General features: G+C 48.2%; 1 protein-coding gene across 1 annotated transcript in view; it reads left to right on the top strand.

The window, feature by feature from the left end:
* ARHGAP8 (Rho GTPase activating protein 8) overlaps nucleotides 1-20006 on the top strand; it is a 95976-nt gene that overhangs the window by 60080 nt on the left and 15890 nt on the right. The window contains exon 8 of the mRNA XM_010368582.2: nucleotides 18564-18637. Coding sequence (XP_010366884.2) covers nucleotides 18564-18637 — 74 coding nt within the window. The remainder of the gene's footprint in view (nucleotides 1-18563; nucleotides 18638-20006) is intronic.

Below are 20006 nucleotides of genomic sequence, written 5' to 3' on the forward strand. Positions count from 1 at the left end.
CTTCTGTCACTGCTGCCCTCTGGGCATACACTTCCCACCACCTTCAAGGAGGGCGTGGTCATGGAATGTGCTTAGGTGTGGATGTGGGGCGTGTCGTGCTCGGAAGAAGCTTCCGGAGCCAGTGGGCAGCTGCCTCTCATGGTCATGTACAGGCCTGGGTGAGGTAGACACGGTGCCTGGTCACTCTGCATCCCTGATCCTCGCATCACCGTGCACCCTGCTAACACCCAGGCTGGACACAGGCATAGAAAAGACAGGCTTGTGCTGGACTCAGCCACTGAGATTTAGGGGTCCTTGTTACTGCAGCGTAACTTGTCCTCCCTAATACCCTTTATCAGCCGCATGACCTCAAACTCACCTCTTCTCTCAGCTTGTTTCCTTATTTCTGTTATACAATCTTTTCTTGGGGGTGGCGGGAGCAGAGTCTTGCTCTGCCTCTCAGGCTGGAGTACAGTAGCTCCATCTCAGCTCACTGCAACCTCCACCTCCTGGGTTCAAGCGATTCTCCTGCCTCAGCCTCCTGAGTAGCTGGGATTACAGGCACCTGCCACCATGTCTGGCTATTATTTTTGTATTTTTAGTAGAGAGAGAGTTTGATCATGTTGCCTGGCTGGTCTCGAACTCCTGACCTCAAGCGATCCACTCACCTTAGCCTCCCAAAGTGCCGGGATTACAGGCGTGAGCCACTGCACCTGGCCACCCAGGGTAGATTTTGAAACATTTTGAAAGGTTTTGAGAACTGAGGGGGCTCTGGGTGGCATCTGGGCCAGGAGAGGAGATGCGTCGGTCACCCGCCCTTCCTGAGCCATGTGGACAGGGGCGTTCCTGGGGTTGGAGGGGAGTGGATTCCGCCCTGGGGCCTTGCCTGCTTCTTTCTTGGCCAAGAGTGGTGGAGCTCAGGGAGGATAGGGAGGGAGGCAGAGTCATGGACCCCAATGACGTCCATGCCCTCATTCCCAGAACCTGTGATTAGGTCACCTTATGTGGCAAAAGGGGCTTTGCAGAAGTGATTAAGTGAAGGATCTTGGGATGGGGGGTTATTCTGGGTTCTCTGGTGGGCCCAAAGCAATCGCCAGCATCTTTAAAAGAGAAAGGCAGGAGGGTCAGAGTCAGAGGTGCGGGGCCAGAAGCCAAGGTACTCAGGCACCTCTAGAAACTGAAAAAGGCAAGGAACGGATTCTCCCCGGAGCCTCCAGGTGGAACACAGTCGGGTCAACCCCTTTTTAACTCCTGACACCTCCAGGATGTGAGATAATACATTTGGGTGTTTTATTTGTTCGTTTCGCTTTTTTTTTTTTTTTTTTTTTTTGAGATGGAGTCTTGCTCTGTCCGCCAGGCTGCAGTGTAGTGGTGTGACCTTAGCTCACTGCAACCTCCACTCCCCAGGTTCAAGCGATTCTCCTGCCTCAGCCTCCCAAGTAGCTGAGATTATAGGCGCCCACTGCCACGCCTGGCTAATTTTTGTATTTTTAATAGAGATTGGGTTTCACCATGTTGGCCAGGCTGGTCTTGAACTCGTGACCTCAGGTGATCCACCTGCCTTGGCCTCCCAAAGTGCCAAGATTACAGGTGTGAGCCACCTCGCCTGGCCCATTTGTGTTGTTTTAAGCTACCGAGTTGAGGGTAATTAGTTACTGGGGCCACATGAAAATAAAGCAGGTGGTAGTGAGTAGTGGGTAGTTGTGAGTCTAGGGGGAGGGAAGTGTGTCTAAATCTTGTTTCCAGAGCCAGCAAAGATTGCTTCCAGGGTGCTTGAGCCCAGGAGAGGGCTGGGCCGGGAGTGCAAATGTGAAGCCGGGTGGGCATCTCGGGTGTATCACAGTAAAGGGGACCGTTGGTGCCCCAGCATGGGCCCCGAGACCAGCACCATCTGATGGAACTCTCTGTTAGAATGGACCTGGTCTGCGTGGCCCGGTATGGTAGCCAGTGCTTGCGTGTGGCTGGTGCAGACGCTGAATTTCTAATTGTATTTCATTTTAACTAATTTCAATTAGAACTGTCGCATGTGACTTTTGACAGTTGTACTGAACAGCACAGCTCTGTTTCACCCTCGCCTTCCCCAACTAGGCACACACACAAGGGGCCACTTAGACATTTTGTAAGCACTTTGCCAGTAAATGAGCAGGAGAATATATGTTGAAATAGAATGTACACCCCAAATATATCTGGAACACATAGTTTACTATCAAATAGTACTTCCTTTTCCTTTTTCAGACATTGTGAGAATATGCGGGTATGAACCACTCTTCAGCTCCTACCACCCCTTAGGGGCCGCCCAGGAATGCTGAGCTGGGCAGGCACCTGCAGTGACCTCAGGCTCCTCCTGGGGGCGCTGGTGAGAACTCAGCCCTTGAGCAGGCTGAGCCAGCAGACCAGATTTTTTTTTTTTTTGAGGTGGAGTCTCACTCTCTCGCCCAGGCTGGAGTGTAGTGGCAGGATCTTGGCTCCCTGCAACCTCTGCCTCCCGGATTTAAGCAATTCTTCTGCCTCAGCCTCCTGATTAGCTGGGACTACAGGCGCACGCCACCACACCCAGCTAAGTTTTTTGTATTTTTAGTACAGGCGGGGATTCACCATGTTGGCCAGGCTGGTCTCGAACTCCTGACCTCAGGTGATTCACCTGCCTTGGCCTTCTACTGGGATTACATGTGTGAGCCACCACACCTGGCCCAAGCCTGTGCCTCCAGCCCATTACTGGGGCTCTGCTGGGCTGATACTGCTTGCATGTGCTCTGACACACAGGGGCCTAGGGGTGGGTCCTTAGCTGGGAGACTCCAGCCACGCCTTTCTCATCTCTTATTTTATTGTTCAGAGTCACTTCTCTCTTCTTATCATCTAACAAAATTTTAAAAAGGAAAAACAAAGGCCAGGTGTGGTGGCTCACATCTGTAATCCCAACACTTTGGGAGGCCGAGGCGGGTGGATCAGCTGAGGTCAGGAGTTCAAGACCAGCCTGGCCAGTATGGTGAAACCCCGTCTCTACTAAAAATACAAAAAAAAAAAAAAAAAAAAAAAAATTGTCAGGCTTGGTGCCACACGCCTATAATCCCAGCTACTCAGGAAGCTAAGGCAGGAGAATTGCTTGAACCCGGGAGGCGGACGTTGCAGTGAGCCAAGACTTTGCCACTGCACTCCAGCCCGGGAGACAGAGAGAGACTCCCTCTTGAAAGAAAGAAGGCCGGGTGCGGTGGCTCAAGCCTGTAATCCCAGCACTTTGGGAGGCCGAGACGGGTGGATCACGAGGTCAGGAGATTGAGACCATCCTGACTAACACGGTGAAACCCCGTCTCTACTAAAAAATACAAAAAACTAGCCGGGCGAGGTGGCGGGCGCCTGTAGTCCCAGCTGCTTGGGAGGCTGAGGCAGGAGAATGGCGTGAACCCGGGAGGCGGAGCTTGCAGTGAGCCGAGATCTGGCCACTGCACTCCAGCCTGGGCGACAGAGCGAGACTCCGTCTCAAAAAAAAAAAAAAGAAAGAAAAACAAAAAGATAAAAGAACCACAGCTCACAGACTTCGAAAGCCATCTACCTGAGTGAAGTGTGGGAAAATGGTTAGCCATGGCTGTAGGCCTTGACTCCTAGAAGGCCACCAAGAGATACGCTGCCTTCTGAGCAGGCGCCTTTCAGAGCGTACTAATGCAGGGCCGTTGGCTTTAACTGTCACCTTGCCATAGTCCATCCCTCTCCAGGGCCAGTTGTAACTGTAAAAGTCCGGTCCTTAGCTGCTTTCGGGACAGTGGGCCACACTGCGCATGCCACTTGGAGAGAGAATCCATGCAGTTGCCTCTTTAAATTAATATGTGGTTTCATTGCCAATGATTATAATAAAATGGCAATAAACATTTTAAAGGAAGCACTAGATATGTAATTTGTTTGGACTGTGAATGAATGAAAGTCATTAAAATTCATAGCTGAATCCTATTCACAAATGTTAATTTGCCGAGTTAAGTTCAAAAGCATACAGCAGAAAGCTATCACCTTAGAATGAGCTAATTAAGTTAATATATTAAAGGGAAGTCAAAGATTCAAGAGGTGTTTGCTTGCCATCCCTGAAGAGGAAAAATGGAATCCTGAGGCCTGTGTGGGCAGCTGGGGGAGGTGGGTACAGGGCAGAGCTTGAGGTGTCCTTAGGGCTGGGTGGAACAGGTCATGGCTGAGCTCTGGCATTTTTTTTTCTTTTTTCTTTCTTTTTTTTTTTTTTTTGAGTCTGTTGCCCAGGCTGGAGTGCAGCGGCATGATCTCTGCTCACTGCAAACCTCTGCCTCCCGGGTGCAAACGATTCTCCTGTCTCAGCCTCCCAAGTAACTGGGACTACAGGTGCACGCTACCACGCCCGGCTAAATTTTGTATTTTTAGTAGAGACAGGGTTTTGCCATGTTGGCCAGGCTGGTCGCAAACTCCTGACCTCAGGTGATCCATTCGCCTCAGCTTCCCAAAATGCTGGGATTACAAGCATGAGCCACTGCACCTGGCCATTACTGTTTTTTTTTTTTTTTTTTTTTTTTTTTAGGTGGAGTCTTGCTCCATTGCCCAGGCTGGAGTGCAGTGGCACAATCTGGCTCACTGCAACTTCTGCCTTCCAGTTCAGATGATTCTCCTGCCTCAGCCTCCTGAGTAGCTAGGATTGCAAGTAACTGCCACCATACCCAGCTAATTTTTTTTGTTTTTGTTTTTTGTTTGTCTTTTGAGACAAACTCTTGCTCTGTCACCCAGGCTGGAGTGCAATGACATGATCTTGGCTCACTGCAACCTCCACGTCCTGCATTCAAGCGATTCTCCTGTCTCACGCTCCCGAGGATGTGGGACTACAGGCATGTGCCACCACGCCCAGCTAATTTTTTTGTATTTTTAATAGAGACGAGGTTTCACCATGTTGGCCAGGCTGGTCTCGAACTCCTGACCTCAGGTAATCCACCCATCTTGGTCTCCCAAAATGCTAGGATTACAGGTATGAGCCACCGAGCCTGCCCTGTTTTTATGTTTCATCATAGCCATCCTAGTAGGTGTCAAGTGTAGTTCATTATAGCTTTGTTTCACATTTCACTGATGCCTAATGCTGTTAAGCATCTTTTCATGTACTTATCGGCCCTTTGTTTACCTTCTTTGGAGAAATGTATATTCACTAGATCCTTGGCCTATTTTTTGTTTGAACTGTCTTTTTCATTGTTGTAAAGATTTGTTGATATATGCTGGATCCTAGGCCCTTATCAGATGTATGGTTTGCCAGTGTTTTCTTCCATCCTATGTGTTGTCTTTACACCTTTTGATGGTATCTTCTGAAGCATAAAAGTTACATTTTGATGAAGTTCAGTTTATCTATTTTTTTCTTTTGTCACTTGTGCTTTTGGTGTTCTATCTAAGAAATCATTGCCAAATCCAAGGCCATGACAATTCATGCCTATGTTTTCTTCCAAGAGTTTTACCATTTAGCTGTTAGATTTGGGTCTTTGATAACGTTTTGAGTAGATTTTTCTATGTGTTGTGACGTGAGGTCCGATTTGCTTCTTTGCATGTTGTTACAGCACCATTTTTTGAAAAGACTTTTCCTGGCCAGGCAGGGTGGCTCACGCCTGTAATCCCAGCATTTTGGTAGCTGAGGCGGGTCGATCACCTGAGGTCAGGAGTTCGAGACCAGCCTGACCAACATGGTGAAACCCTGTCTCTACTAATAACATAAAAAAATTTGCTGGCGTGGTGGCAGGCTCCTGTAATCCCAGCTACTCGAGGGGCTGAGACAGGAGAATCACTTGAATCTGGGAGGTGGAGGTTACAGTGAGCTGAGATTATGCCATTGCACTCCAGCCTGGGTGACAAGAGCAAAACTCCATCTCTAAAAAAAGAAAAGAAAATACTTCTCTTTTCCCCATTCAGTTGTCTTGGTACCTTGTCAAAAACCAATAAACATGAGGGTTTATTGGCCATAAACATGAGAGTTTATTTCTGGGCACTCTGATTCTTGTCTGTTGGTCTGTATGTTTATCTTTATGCCAGCACCACACAATCTTGATTACTGTAGCTTTGTAGTAAGTTTTGAAATTGGGAAGTGTGAGCCTCCAACTTTTTTTTCAAGATTGTTTTGGCTATACTGTATCTCTTTAATTTCCGTATTCATTTTAGTATCAGCTTGTTCATTTCTGTAAAAGGCAGCTGGGATTTCAATAGGGCTTGTGCTGTGAGTGTAGCCCAATTTTGAGGGTATTGCCATCTTAATAGTAATCTTCTAATCCATGAACATGGGATGTCTTTCTATTTATTTAGGTCTTTGAACTTTTTTTCAATGGTATTTTACAGTTTTCACTGTACCAGTTTTTTGAACTTTTCTGTTAAATTTTTTTTTTAATTTGTGATGCTATTGTCAATGTAAGTTTTATTTATTTATTTATTTATTTATTTATTTATTTATTTATTTTTGAGGCAGAGTCTTGCCCTGTTGCCTAGGCTGGAGTGCAGTGGTCTCGGCTCACTACAACCTCTGCCTTCTGGGTTCAAGTGATTCTCCTGCCTCAGCCTCCCGAGTAGCTGGGACTACAGGTGTAGTCACCTGTAGCCACCACACCCAGCTAATTTTGTATTTTTAATAGAGATGGGGTTTTACCATCTTGGCCAGGCTGGTCTCAAACTCCTGACCTCTGGTGATCTGCCTGCATTGGCCTCCCAAAATGCTGGGATTACAGACGTGAGCCACCACACCTGGCCATCAATGTAATTTTTAATCTATCTTTTTGTTACTGATTGCTAGTTTCTGGAAATACATTTTTAAAATATATTGATCTTGTGTCCTGCAACCCTACTGAACTTGTTTTTTGTTTGTTTGTTTTTGTTTTTTTTTTTTTTTGAGACGGAGTCTCGCTCTGTCGCCCGGGCTGGAGTGCAGTGGCTGCATCTCAGCTCACTGCAAGCTCCGCCTCCCGGGTTTACGCCATTCTCCTGCCTCAGCCTCCCAAGTAGCTGGGACTACAGGCGCCCGCCACCTCGCCCCACCTCGCCCGGCTAGATTTTTGTATTTTTTAGTAGAGACGGGGTTTCACAGTGTTAGCCAGGATGGTCTCGATCTCCTGACCTCGTGATCCACCCGTCTCGGCCTCCCAAAGTGCTGGGATTACAGGCTTGAGCCACCATGCCCGGCCTGTTTTTTTTTTTTTTTTTTTTTTTGAGACGGAGTCTCACTCTGTCGCCCAGGCTGGAGTGCAGTGGCCGGATCTCAGCTCACTGCAAGCTCCGCCTCCCGGGTTCACACCATTCTCCTGCCTCAGCCTCCCGAGTAGCTGGGACTACAGGCGCCCGCCACCTCGCCCGGCTAGTTTTTTTGTATTTTTTAGTAGAGACACGTGTTCGCCAGGATGGTCTCCATCTCCTGACCTCGTGATCCGCCCGTCTCGGCCTCCCAAAGTGCTGGGATTACAGGCTTGAGCCACCGCGCCCGGCCCTGAACTTGTTTATTAGTTCTAATTTTTTTTGTGTGTGGATTTTTTAGAATTTTCTATATCCAGGATCATGTCATCTACAAGTAGAGATGGCTTTACTTCTTCCTTTTCAGCCTAATGCCTGTTATTGCCTAATTATGCCTGACTGTAACCTCCAATATGAATAAAAATGATGACAGCAGACATCCTTGTCTTATTCCTGATCTTAAGGATCAGCAGTTAAGCTGGGCTCAGCAGCATGTACCTATAATCCCAGCTATTTGGGAGACTGAGGTGGAAGGATTGATTGAGGCTGTGAGTTCAAGACTAGCATGGGCAACATAGCAAGACTGTGTCTATTAAAAACAACAACAACAACAACAAAAGAATCAACAGTTAGTCCGTCACTACTAAGTATAATGTTAGCCGTGTGCTTTTCATAGATGCCCTTTATCAAGTTAAGAAACATATTTTGGCTGGGCACGGTGGCTTACACCTATAATCTCAGCACTTCAGGAGGCTGAGGTGGGCAGATCACAAGGTCAGGAGATTGAGACCATCCTGGCTAACATGGTGAAACCCCGTCTCTACTAAAAAATACAAAAAATTAGCCAGGCGTGGTGGCGGGCACCTGTAGTCCCAGCTACTCGGGAGGCTGAGGCAGGAGAATGGCGTGAACCCAGGGAGCAGAGCTTGCAGTGAGCAGAGATGGTGCCACTGTACTCCAGCCTGGGAGACAGAGCGAGACTCCGCCTCAAAAAAAAAAAAAAGAAAAAAAAACATCTTTTTTCTTTTCTTTTCTTTTTAGTTTTTATTTATTTGTTTATTTATTTTGAGATAGAGTCTCCCTCTGTGGCCTAGGCTGGAGTGCAGTGGTGCAATTATAGATCAGTGCAACCTCAAACTCCTGGGCTACAGTGATCCTCCTGTCTCAGTTTCCCGAGTAGCTGGTACTATAGGTATATACCACCATACCTGGTTAATTTTTAAATTTGTTTTTTAGAGACAGGGTCTCATTATGTTGCCCAGGCTGGGAACATCATTTCTGTTTCTAGTTTGTTGAGTGGTTTGTTTGTTTGTTCATGTAAAGGTGTTAGGTTTTGTCAAATGCTTTTCATCACCGTTGAGATAATCACATGGCTTTTGTCCTTTATACTATTGATATGGTGTATTATATTGATTGATTTTTATATGTTGAATAAACCTTGTATTCCTGGGATAAATAATTTGTGTTCATGGTGTATAATCTTTTTCATGTATTACTGGATTTGCTTTGCTTGTATTTTGTTGAGGATTTTGTATTTATAAGAGATATTAGTTTGTCATTTTCTTTTTTTTTTTTTTTTTTTTGAGACGGAGTCTCGCTCTATTGCCCAGGCTGGAGTGCAGTGGCCGGATCTCAGCTCACTGCAAGCTCCGCCTCCCAGGTTTACGCCATTCTCCTGCCTCAGCCTCCCGAGTAGCTGGGACTACAGGCTCCCGCCACCTCGCCCGGCTAGTTTTTTGTATTTTTAGTAGAGACGGGGTTTCACCGTGTTAGCCAGGATGGTCTCGATCTCCTGACCTCGTGATCCGCCCGTCTCGGCCTCCCAAAGTGCTGGGATTACAGGCTTGAGCCACCGCGCCCGGCCTAGTTTGTCATTTTCTTGTCTTACGATATCTTTGTCTGGTTTTGGTGATACTGGCCTCCGAATGAGTTGGGAAGTGTTTCCTCCGCTTCTATTTTTTGGAAGAATTTGCACTGTATTAGAGTTAATTTGTTAAACATTTGACAGAATTCACCACTGAAGCCATCTGATCTTAGGCTTTACTTTGTGGGAAGTTTTAAAATTACTAATGTGGCCGGGCGCGGTGGCTCAAGCCTGTAATCCCAGCACTTTGGGAGGCCGAGGCGGGTGGATCACAAGGTCAGGAGATCGAGACCATCCTGGCTAACACGGTGAAACCCCGTCTCTACTAAAAAATACAAAAAACTAGCCGGGCGAGGTGGCGGGCGCCTGTAGTCCCAGCTACTTGGGAGGCTGAGGCAGGAGAATGCTGTGAACCCGGGAGGTGGAGCTTGCAGTGAGCTGAGATCCGGCCACTGCACTCCAGCCCAGGCCACAGAGCGAGACTCCGTCTCAAAAAATATATATAAATAAATAAAAATTTAAAAAATAATAAAAAAAATTACTAATGTAACCTCTTTGCTTGTTGTATTTATTCATATTTTATATTTCTTCTTGAGTCAATTTTGATAGTTTGTGTCTTTCCAGGAATTTGTTCGTTTCCTCTAGATTTTCTAATTAGTTGGCATGTAATTGTTCATAGTACTTCTTCATAATCCTTTTATTTGTATAATGTCACTAATAATGTTTCCTTTTTCATTCCTGATTTTAGTAATTTGAATCTTCACCCTTTTTTTCCTTGGTCAGTCTAGCTAAAAACTGTCAATTTGTTGATCTTTTCAAGGAGCCAACTTTTGGTTTTGATGATGATCTCTATTATTTTCCTATTTTCTACTTATTTCTACTCTAATCTTTACTATTTTCTTCCTTCTGCCTGTGTCAGATTTAGTTCATTTTCTTTTTCTAGTTTTTTAAGGTGGAATGTTTATTATTTTGGAATCTTTCTTTTTGCAATGTAAGCATTTATGGCTATACATTTCTCTAAGTCCTGCAATAGGTGTATCTGTTAGTGTATTATTTCCACCATTTTAATCTTAAAATATTTTCTAATTTCTCTTGTAATTTTTTTCTTTGATTCATTGGTTTCTAGGAGTCTGTTGTTAAATTTTCACATATCTGTATTTATTTTTAGTTTTATTATAATTAGATAACTTACCTTGTATGATTTAACTTTAGATTTATGGAGGCTTGTTATATGGTATAACATATGGTCTAGCCTGGAGAATATTCAGTGGACACATGAGAAAAATGTACATTCTATTATTGTTGGGTGGAGTGCTCTATAAATGTCAGTTAAGTCTACTTGGTTTTTAGTGTTTTTCAGTCTTCTATTTCTCTGTCAATTTCTGCCTAGTTGTTCTATTTATTATTGAAAGCAGGGGATTGAAGTCTGCAGTATTATTTTAAAATTATTTATTTCTCCCTTCAGTTCTATCTGTTTTGGCTTCATATGTTTAGGAGCTGTATTGTTAGGTGCGTAAATTTTTATGATTCTTACTTATGAATCCTTGCGTGATGATAAAAATGTCCTTCCTTGCCACTAGTAACAATTTTTGTGTTAGTCTATTTTGTCTGATATTAATATAGCCCTTACAGCTCTTTTTAGTTACTGTTTGCTTAGTGTATTTTTGTATCTAGGTTGAAAATAGGTTTACTTTCAACCTATTTGTGTCTTTGAAGCAAAAATATGTCTCTTGCAGGCGGCATATAATTAGGTCATGTTTTTCCCCATTCCACCTTCTTTATTATTTAATCCATTTATATTTAGTGTGATTACTTTTTTTTTTTTTTGAGATGGAGTCTCGCTCTGTCACCCAGGCTGGAGTGCAGTGGCCCGATCTCAGCTCACTACAAGCTCCACCTCCCGGGTTCACGCCATTCTCCTGCCTCAGCCTCCCGAGTAGCTGGGACTACAGGCGCCTGCCACCTCGCCCGGCTAGTTTTTTTGTATTTTTTAGTAGAGATGGGGTTTCACAGTGTTAGCCAGGATGGTCTTGATCTCCTGACCTCGTGATCCGCCCGTCTCGGCCTCCCAAAGTGCTGGGATTACAGGCTTGAGCCACCGCGCCCGGCCCTGTGATTACTTATAAGGCAGGAGTTACATCTGCTATTTTGCTATTTGTTTTCTATATGTCTTATGTCTTTTTTGTTCCTTTATGTCTTCATTAATACCTTCTTTTGTGTTAAATACATACTTTCTATATACTGTTTCAATTTTTTGTTTCTTTTGCTATGTATATATTTAAAGTATTTTCTCAATTGTTGCCTTAGGGATTAGAATTTATATCTTAATGTATAACAATCTAGTTCTAATTAAGAAGGATTGTGGAGCCGGGCATAGTGGCTCATGCCTGTAGTCCCAGCACTTTGGGAGGCCGAGGCGGGCGGATCACACGGTCAAGAGATTGAGACCATCCTGGCCAACATGGTGAAACCCCATCTCTACTAAAAATACAAAAAAATTAGCTGAGCATGATGGCAGGCGCCTATAGTCCCAGCTACTCAGGAGGCTGAGGCAGGAGAATCACTTGAACCCAGGAGGCGAAGGTTGCAGTGAGCCAAGATCGCACCACTGCGCTCCAGCGTGGCAACAGAGTGAGACTCAGTCTCAAAAAAAAAAGAAGGATTGGGGACTTGCATACTCTTCAGAGAATATAATTTTGGGTGTTGTCTTCCACCCCACTCTAACACTCCTTCTTTGCCACTGGAAGAAACATGATGTGATGGTGATCTTATTATCAAGGAGGATCATGTGGCTCTTGTAGTTTTTGCTTATCTCCCAGAGCCAAGGTTTTAACTGAGCCAGGGCTCACTTTTGTTAGAAAAGAACTGATAAGTATCTGTCTTTCTAGTCTCTTTTTCCCTGTGTGTTTGAGATATGCTCTTCTTCGGCCTCCTGTACCGTGTGGCTGTCTGGAGAGTATACTGTCCTTCTCTTTGCGATTAGCCTCCAGGGTGGGACACTGGCCTCCCATAGGCTCTGGTTCTGAGCCATGTGTACCGATCTGACTTGCCAGAACCTCTACCCTGTTAGAGTTTTGGGGACTGACCTCGCTAAGGATACCAAGCAGTTTCTCATTCCCCATCTACCTACAAAGAGAGGCAGCCCTGCACATATGAGACTACAGGATTCCAGTGCCTTGTTGCCACCTTTCACCTCACAGCACCTCCACCTCGTACCAAATCCTAACTCTACATACAAGGCTGTGATCTGTACTTTTTTGTGTGTGTGTGTGTGTGTGAGACAGGATCTCACTATGTTGCCGAGGCTCTTTCAAACTCTTGGGGCCAAGTAATGTTCCTGCCTCACCCTCCTGAGTAGCTGGGATTACAGGTGTGTGCCACACTGCTTGTCTTTTGAACTCAGGTATAATAAGGACTTTGAAGTCAGATTTTAATTTGAACCCTGGCTCTATCCAACCCTAGGCTGGGTGACTCTAGACACAATAATTTTCCTGAGCCTCAGTTTTGTCCTCTATAAAAATGGGGGCACAGTGATGCAGTGAGTGGGCTTTAGTATTGCCTGTGGTGCACAGTAGGTCCTCAGTACACAGGAGGTCCTCAGTACACAGTGGTCACTGTGATCGTTCACATGCACTGCCCATTTCTGTGGGCATCTAGGACCTCCCTGGCTGACTCTGTGACTGAGAACTTTGCAGGTCAGTGATGCAAGCTGCAGCCGTTCATCCCATTTCAAATATTGGGAGGGGAGATGTTACATTTAGAAGATGCATGACTAAGAGGGTTGGGAAAAGCCTGGGTGCCCAACTGAGGCAGGCCTGCTCATCAGCACTCCCCGCTATCACTGTAATTTCAGGTTGCCATTCCTCCCTCCCCCTTTCCTTCTCTTTCTTTTCTTTTCTCTTTTCTCTTCTCTTCTCTTCTCTTCTCTTCTCTTCTCTTCTTTCTTTCTTTCTTTCTTTCTTTTTCTTTCTTTCTTTCAGTTGTTTGTTTGAGACAGAGTCTCACTCTGTCACCCACGTTGGAGTGCAATGGCACGATCTCAGCTCACTGCAACATCCACCTCCCTGGTTCAAGCAATTCTCCTGCCCTAGCCTCCTGAGTAGCTGGGATTACAGGCATGCCATCATACCTGGCTATTTTTGTATTTTTGGTAGAGACGGGGTTTCACTCTGTTGGCCAGGCTGGTCTCGAATTCCTGACCTCAGGTGATCACCCACCTTGACCTCCGAAAGTGCTGGGATTACAGGAATGAACCACTGCACCCAGTCCCTACTGTTTTTAAAAAGTCACAGTTTCTCCTTATTTGTGCATTCCTTGCATGCAAAACCAGAGAAAAAACATGCTCTGAATTACTCTAAACACATCTCCCAAGGGGAAGGGTACAAGCAAGAATTATGTGCTGAGAATCCCTGATGCCCTCCAGTGGGTGGACGACTGTCGGAAAGCCAGGTGGGAGTGATTGGCCGCAGAGCACACTCTGCTAACCAGCAAACTGTGCTCTGTGCTCCAGGGTGCATCTTGGAACTTTAGTTCATGGTGTGGGTTTAATGCAGTTTGTGCATCCTTGCTGAGACCTGACCCTGGCCTGCACACATTGAGATGCACGAGATGAACGTGGTATGATACGATTCACCGCCGCCCTGGGCATCCTCGCCCAGCCAGGAAACAGCACATCTGCCAACCACAGTCCCCTGGGGTCATTGTTATGCACAGCGCTGACTCTGTCAGTCCATTGAACAAGCCTCTCTCTGAGCCAGCAAGTAGGGGATGAGCAGGGGAGGAGAAACCCAAGTTGTGGGTTGCTGCTCGATGGAGAGTGATCATTTTATGCTGGGGCCCTGTTCTTCCGCTAGCTGTGAGAGCCTCAGAGTAGATGTGGGTGCTCCTCAAATGCACAGGCAGCGGAAAACACGCTTGGCTGGGAGCACGGCAGCTCTGGGCAAGTCTCTCCTCTTTGGAGACCTCAGTTTTCTCATCTGCCTGAAGAGGTTGGGCTGGATAATCTCAGAGTCTCTTCCTGCTCCAAGAGTCTTTTATTTTATTTTTTATTTATTTGTTTTGAGATGGAGTCTTGCTCTGTCTCCCAGGCTGGAGTGCAGTGGCGCAGTCTCAGCTCACTGCAACCTCCACCTCCCAGGTTCAAATGATTCTCTTGCCTCAGTGTCCCAGGTAGCTGGGATTATAGGAGTGCGCCACCATGCCTGGCTAATTTTTTTTTTTTTTTTGAGACGGAGTCTTGCTCTGTCATCCAGGCTGGAGTGTGATGGCATGATCTTGTCTCACTGCAACCTCCGCCTCCTGGGTTCAAGCAATTCTCCTGCCTCAGCCTCCTGAGTAGCTGGGATTACAGGCATGCACCACCATACCTGGCTAATTTTTGCATTTTTAGCAGAGATGGGGTTTCACCATGTTGGTCAGGCTGGTCTCAAACTCCTGACCTCGTGATCTGCGTCGGCCTCCCAAAGTACTGGGACTACAGGCGTGAGCCACCATGCCCGGCCTTAATTTTTGTATTTGTAGTAGAAACAGGGTTTCTCCATAGTGCCCAGGCTGGTCTGGAATTCCTGACCTCAAGTGATCCACCCACCCCAGCCTCCCAAAGTGCAGGATTATAGGCATGAGCCACCATTCCCCGCCTGAGAGTCTACTTTTACAGGACAGTGCAGAGACAAAGCAGTAGGCAAAGGGATCTTTCAGGAACTCGTTCTCCTCATAACTCTGCATTGTCCCGCCTGTTCAGCAGGACTCAGTGAGGCCCCCTCCCCAGGAACAGTAGCCAGCCAGGGCTTTGGAATCAACGGATGCAGGCTCTCCAGCTGCGTGAACCCAGATAAGTCACTGTAGCTCACTGGGCCCATTTGTTCAGCTGTGACATGGACCACCTGTGTGCGGCCTGGGAGGCTGCTCAACCCCTGGCATTGGGACGATTTCCGTCAGTGCCGTTGGCTTGTAGCTCAGCAAAGCCTGCACCTCCCTTGCCGTTTAACATTTGCAGACCCTGGAGAGAGAGCGCCAGCATTTCTGCTTTCCATTTGAGAAACTGAGGCTGGAGAGGATAAGGAAACCGGCCAGTGGTGATTTAGCTCCTAAGGACAGGGAGGGCCAGGGCTTGGAAGGGTCTGTCTGGCTCCTTAAGGAGGCAGAGGGGAGGAAAAGAGCCTTTAACTTTGGCGCATCCTGGGAGAAAAGGACCTGCCTGCCACATTCCTCCCTCCCCAGGGACACTGTCTCTGTGGGCTCCAGGACACCTTCTCCCTCGCAGAGTGGAAACCAAGATGGGAAAGAGGCGGGGGGGCCAGGTCTGTATTCCTGCAGCAGCAGGACCTCCTGAAACCCACACCAGGCCCCACGGCACCTCGGGGAGCTGTGGATTGCTGCTCAGTGTCCCCAGTGTGAAACTTCAGCAAAAGTGAAATCGCCGTGAAACCAAACCATCCATCGAGATGAGGATATGCAGAAGCCTTATGGCTGTGGCCAGAGTTTTAATCACCATTTAAGTGGATCAGCGGATTCTTCTGTAAATCTTGGAATAAAACTAAAGCACGCTCGATACCATGTTCACCTGAAAATCTTCTGACATAGAGACGTTCGCAGGGGGCCCAGCAGGAGGAGCAGAGATGGAAGCCCAGGCCGGGCTGGCCTCCCCGTGCCACCTCTCGGTTACGGGACCTTGAGCTGGTCACCTGGCCTCTTCCAGTGCCCTCCTCTGATCTCTAACTTGGGTTCATGAAATGATGGTGGAAATGAGGCAGACGATACACATGTGGAGGAAAGGCTTCACTCTCAGCCCGGTGGGTTTCAGTCGGGCCCTTTCCATCATGACCGAGTCTTCCGTTACCTGTTACCGCTTCACAGATTCTCAGGACTTAGCAGTTTCCAACAGCAACCATGTTACATGGCTCCTGGTGTTTGTGGAATTTGGGCAGAACTTGGCCAGGTGAGTTTGCCCGTGGGGCATTGGCAGAGGGCACGTGGTGGTGTCCAGCTGGTGGCTGGCCAGGATCATCCAAGACATGCCTCATGATCCTGCACTTCTGGCCTCAGTGGGGACTGTTGACCGGAGTATGTGCCCGCAGTGTCCCCAGCGTGACATTCCCAGGATAGCTGCGTTTCATCCAGGGCAGCTCGGGGCTTCCAGCACAAAGGTTCCCGAGATCACAGGTAGGAAGAGTCAGGCTCTTTAGGACAGGAGAGAAGGACCTGGCCCAGAAACTGAACCGTCGCTTCTGTCAAATTCTATTGATCCACACAGAGTCCTGGGGACCTGTGACTGCTGTCAAAGTGGCTTAAAGCAACACATATTTATTTTCTTGCGATTCCGGAGGTCGCAAGTCCTGAAATCAGAATCTCGGCAGGGCTGCATTTTTTCTGGAGGCTTTAGGGGGTATCTGTTTGTCTTCCAGTTTCCAGAGGCGCCTATGCTCCTTGGCTCCTGGCCCTCCCTTCCATCTTTTTCTTAGCACATCACTCTGGCCCAGCTTCCCTTGTTACATCCCCTCTCCCTTCTGCTCACAAGATCCTCTGCAAGGATCTTTGTGATCCTGTCGGGTATCTTAATCTGTTCCGGTTGCTGTGACAAAGGACCATAAACGGAGTGGCTTATAAACAACACAGATTTATTTCTTATAGAGCTGGAGGCTGGGAAGTCTATGTGCCACCAGATTCGGGCAAGTAACTGTAGCTCGCTGGGCCCGTTTGTTCAGCTGTGACGTGGACCGCCTCTTGTGGTCTGGTTGGAATGATTTTCGTCAGTGCCGTTGGCTCGCCGCTCAGGGAAGCCGGCACATCCCTTTTCGTACTGAGGATTCGGTGTAGGATGAGGACCTGCTTGCTGGTTCATAGATGGTGCCTCCTAGCTGCATCCTCACATGGAGAAAGGGGAAGCTCTCTGGGGTCGCTTTTAAAAGAGCACTAGGCCAGGCGCAGTGGCTCACGCCTGCAATTCGGCACTTTGGGAGGCGGAGGCAGGCAGATCACGAGATCAGGAGATCGAGACCACCCTGGCTAACAAGATGAAACCCTGTCTCTACTAAAAATACAAAAAATTAGCCAGGCGTGGTGGCGGCGCCTGTAGTCCCAGCTCCTCGGGAGGCTGAGGCAGGAGAATGGCGTGACCCCAGGAGGCGGAGCTTGCGGTGAGCAGAGATTGTGCCACTGCACTCCAGCCTGGGTGACAGAGCAAGACTCCATCTCAAAAAAAAAAATTAAAATTAAAAATAAGGGAGCACTAATCGCATTCTCAGTGACCCAGTCCCCTCACACAGGCCCACCTCCTAATGCCATCACTTTGGGGGTTACAATTTCAACTTAGGAAATTTGACGGATCCTGAACATTCCGACCATAGGATCAAGCCTCCCCATATAGTCCTGGTCAGTCTCCCATCTCAGGAGCCTCAGTTTACCTGAGCATGGTGACACACACATATAATCCCAGGGAGGTGCCTAGGCAACATAGGGAAACCCTGTCTCAAAAAATAAGCAAATAAAAAGATAAAAAACAAGATCCTCAATTTAATCATGCCATTCTCCTGTCTCAGCCTCCTGAGTAGCTGGGACTACAGGCGCCCGCCACCATGCCCGGCTAATTTTTTGTATTTTTAGTAGAGACGGGATTTCACCATGGTCTCGTTCTCCTGACCTCGTGATCCGCCCGTCTCGGCCTCCCAAAGTGCTGGGATTACAAGTGTGAGTCACCATGCCCGGCCTATTTTATTTCATTTTATTTTTTGAAATGAGTCTTGCTCTATCGCCCAGGCTGGAGTGCAGTGGCGCGATCTCAGCTCACTGCAGCCTCCACCTCACGGGTTCAAGTGAGTCCCTGCCTCAGCCTGGAGAGTAGCTGAGATTGCAGGTGTACACCATCAGGTCTGGCTAACTTTTGTATTTTTGGTAGAGACAGGATTTCACCATGTTGGCCAGGCTAGTCTTGAACTCCTGGGCTCAAGTGATCCATCTGCCTTGGCCTCCCAGACTGCTGGGATTACAGGTGTGTGCCACCGCGCCTGGCCAACATTTCTTTATGTGGATCTCTGTCTCAAAATAGCACAGTGAGAGACAGGTTAACGCAGATAACATGCTGGGTTTTTGTCAACTACATTTTTTAACTGAATCAGCATCCAGTCCTGGGCTTCATGTTGTACCCTCACAGCCAAGCCATCTCATGCTGCTGGGACTTCCCAGTATGGCTTACCTGTGTAGAATACCCTTCTCTCTTTTGTCCTCTGGCAGGCTCCTACTCATCCCTCAAAACCCAGCTCTGAAGTTGCCCCCTGGGGAAGCCCTCCCCAACTCCCAGGTCTTCCCTGTATCATAAATATCCCTCTCATGGAGTTCTCAAATACTGCACTATCATTTTATTATTTGGCCTCCAGACTCTCTACTTCCTGAGGGCTGAGCCTGCCTCTCTCTCCCTGGATGGTGCCTGGGTCCTGTGATTTCACAGGGGTATGGAGAGGACCAGCGCCTCTTCTCATTATGATCACCCATCAAACTCAGGTAAAAACTGCAACTTTCTTTTCTGTTTTCTCAGCCTCAAAGACAAAAATCAAGGCGAACTCATCCCCCCTGTTCTGAGGTTCACAGTGACGTACCTGAGAGAGAAAGGTGAGACAGGGCCGGCTCCAGCTGGGTGAGATGAGGGCTGCTGGGTGCACCTCTCTGGGTGGTTTGTCTTGGATCCTGAGCACCCATAAGCCAGGGGGTGTGACCAGGAAGGGAGGGGCTCAAGCACGGTGGCTCAAGGTCTGGGCTCTGGTCTTGGATGGTCTGGGTTTGAATCCTGTCTCCCCTGTGTACTAGCTGTGTGACCTGGGGCCAGTTACTCACCCTCTCTGGGCCTCCATTCCCTTGTCTGTCCAGTGAGGTGAATAACAAACAGTACCTAACTTGCAGGATTGTTGTGACCCCTAAATGAGACAGTGCTGCAAAGCACCTCGGGCAGTGCTGGTCTGTAGGAAGCCCTCTGGAAATGGGGGCTCCTCTGATGGGATCAACTTTGATTTGCAGACACCATTGCCAGTGGGGTGGGTGCAGTCAGGAACTTGGAGTGGGGTGAGACTTGTGGGCTCTCCACAGCGCCTGAGGCTAGAACTGAGGTCCATGGAGGAGGTGTGTGGAGGCTGCTTTTACCTTAATGGGAGGAAAGAGGTTCCCACGGAGGAGCAGGCATCAGGGAGGCTTATCTGGCACCACAGGTGCGGGTGTGCTCGGTGGGCCAGGTGGTCTCCAGCCTGGGTGCTGCAGTGCAGATGTGTGGGTGTCAGACAAGAAGTGAGTGCCTCCCCCGCATCCCCACCACCCAGGCAGGGCTGGCTCCCTCCAGCCTCCAGAGCTCAGCTCAATGGTCACTTCCTCAGGGAATTCCCCCCAACATGGCCAAAGCCCCTAAAGCAGACCCCAGCTCTGCCACGGACTCAGCACCGTGGGCCCCGAGACCCCATCACCCTGTGGTCCGTTTCTCACGTTCCACCCGGCGGGGAGTTCCCATGCAGTGGCTCTGAAAGCCACCACCTCGGCCCTGCACCTTCTGGTTACAAGTGGGTTGGTTTCCTCTTTGGAGCAGGCCAGGTAGGTGGCTTCAGACAGGTGGGGCCTGGAGAGCCCATCCTCACCTGTAGGACAGGGTGCCCAGGAAATGCGCTTTGGCACAAGAGTCTGTGCACACGGGGATGGCATCAGTGGGCAGGTGTGCTGGGCGGGGGCATGGGTGGCCATCTCCCTCACACCCCAGACCTTGTGGCCCCAGTATTTCCCTGAGTCACGATGCTCGGCTGGCGGGTGAGCAGGTACAGGGGGCACCCCACACTAGGACCCCACACTGTCCCCGGCCTGGACGGCCCCTCCTTGCCCTCTGCCGGTTAGGTCCTGCTTTCTGTAAGCCCTCTCCCATTCTGCCCCTCTCCCGGACAGAACCGCCTTCTTCATGCACCCGCATCATTCAGTCACTCACTCGGGAGACATTTGCTGTGTGCCT

This window comes from Rhinopithecus roxellana, chromosome 13 (genome assembly GCF_007565055.1).
Source record: "Rhinopithecus roxellana isolate Shanxi Qingling chromosome 13, ASM756505v1, whole genome shotgun sequence".
NCBI lineage: Eukaryota > Metazoa > Chordata > Mammalia > Primates > Cercopithecidae > Rhinopithecus > Rhinopithecus roxellana.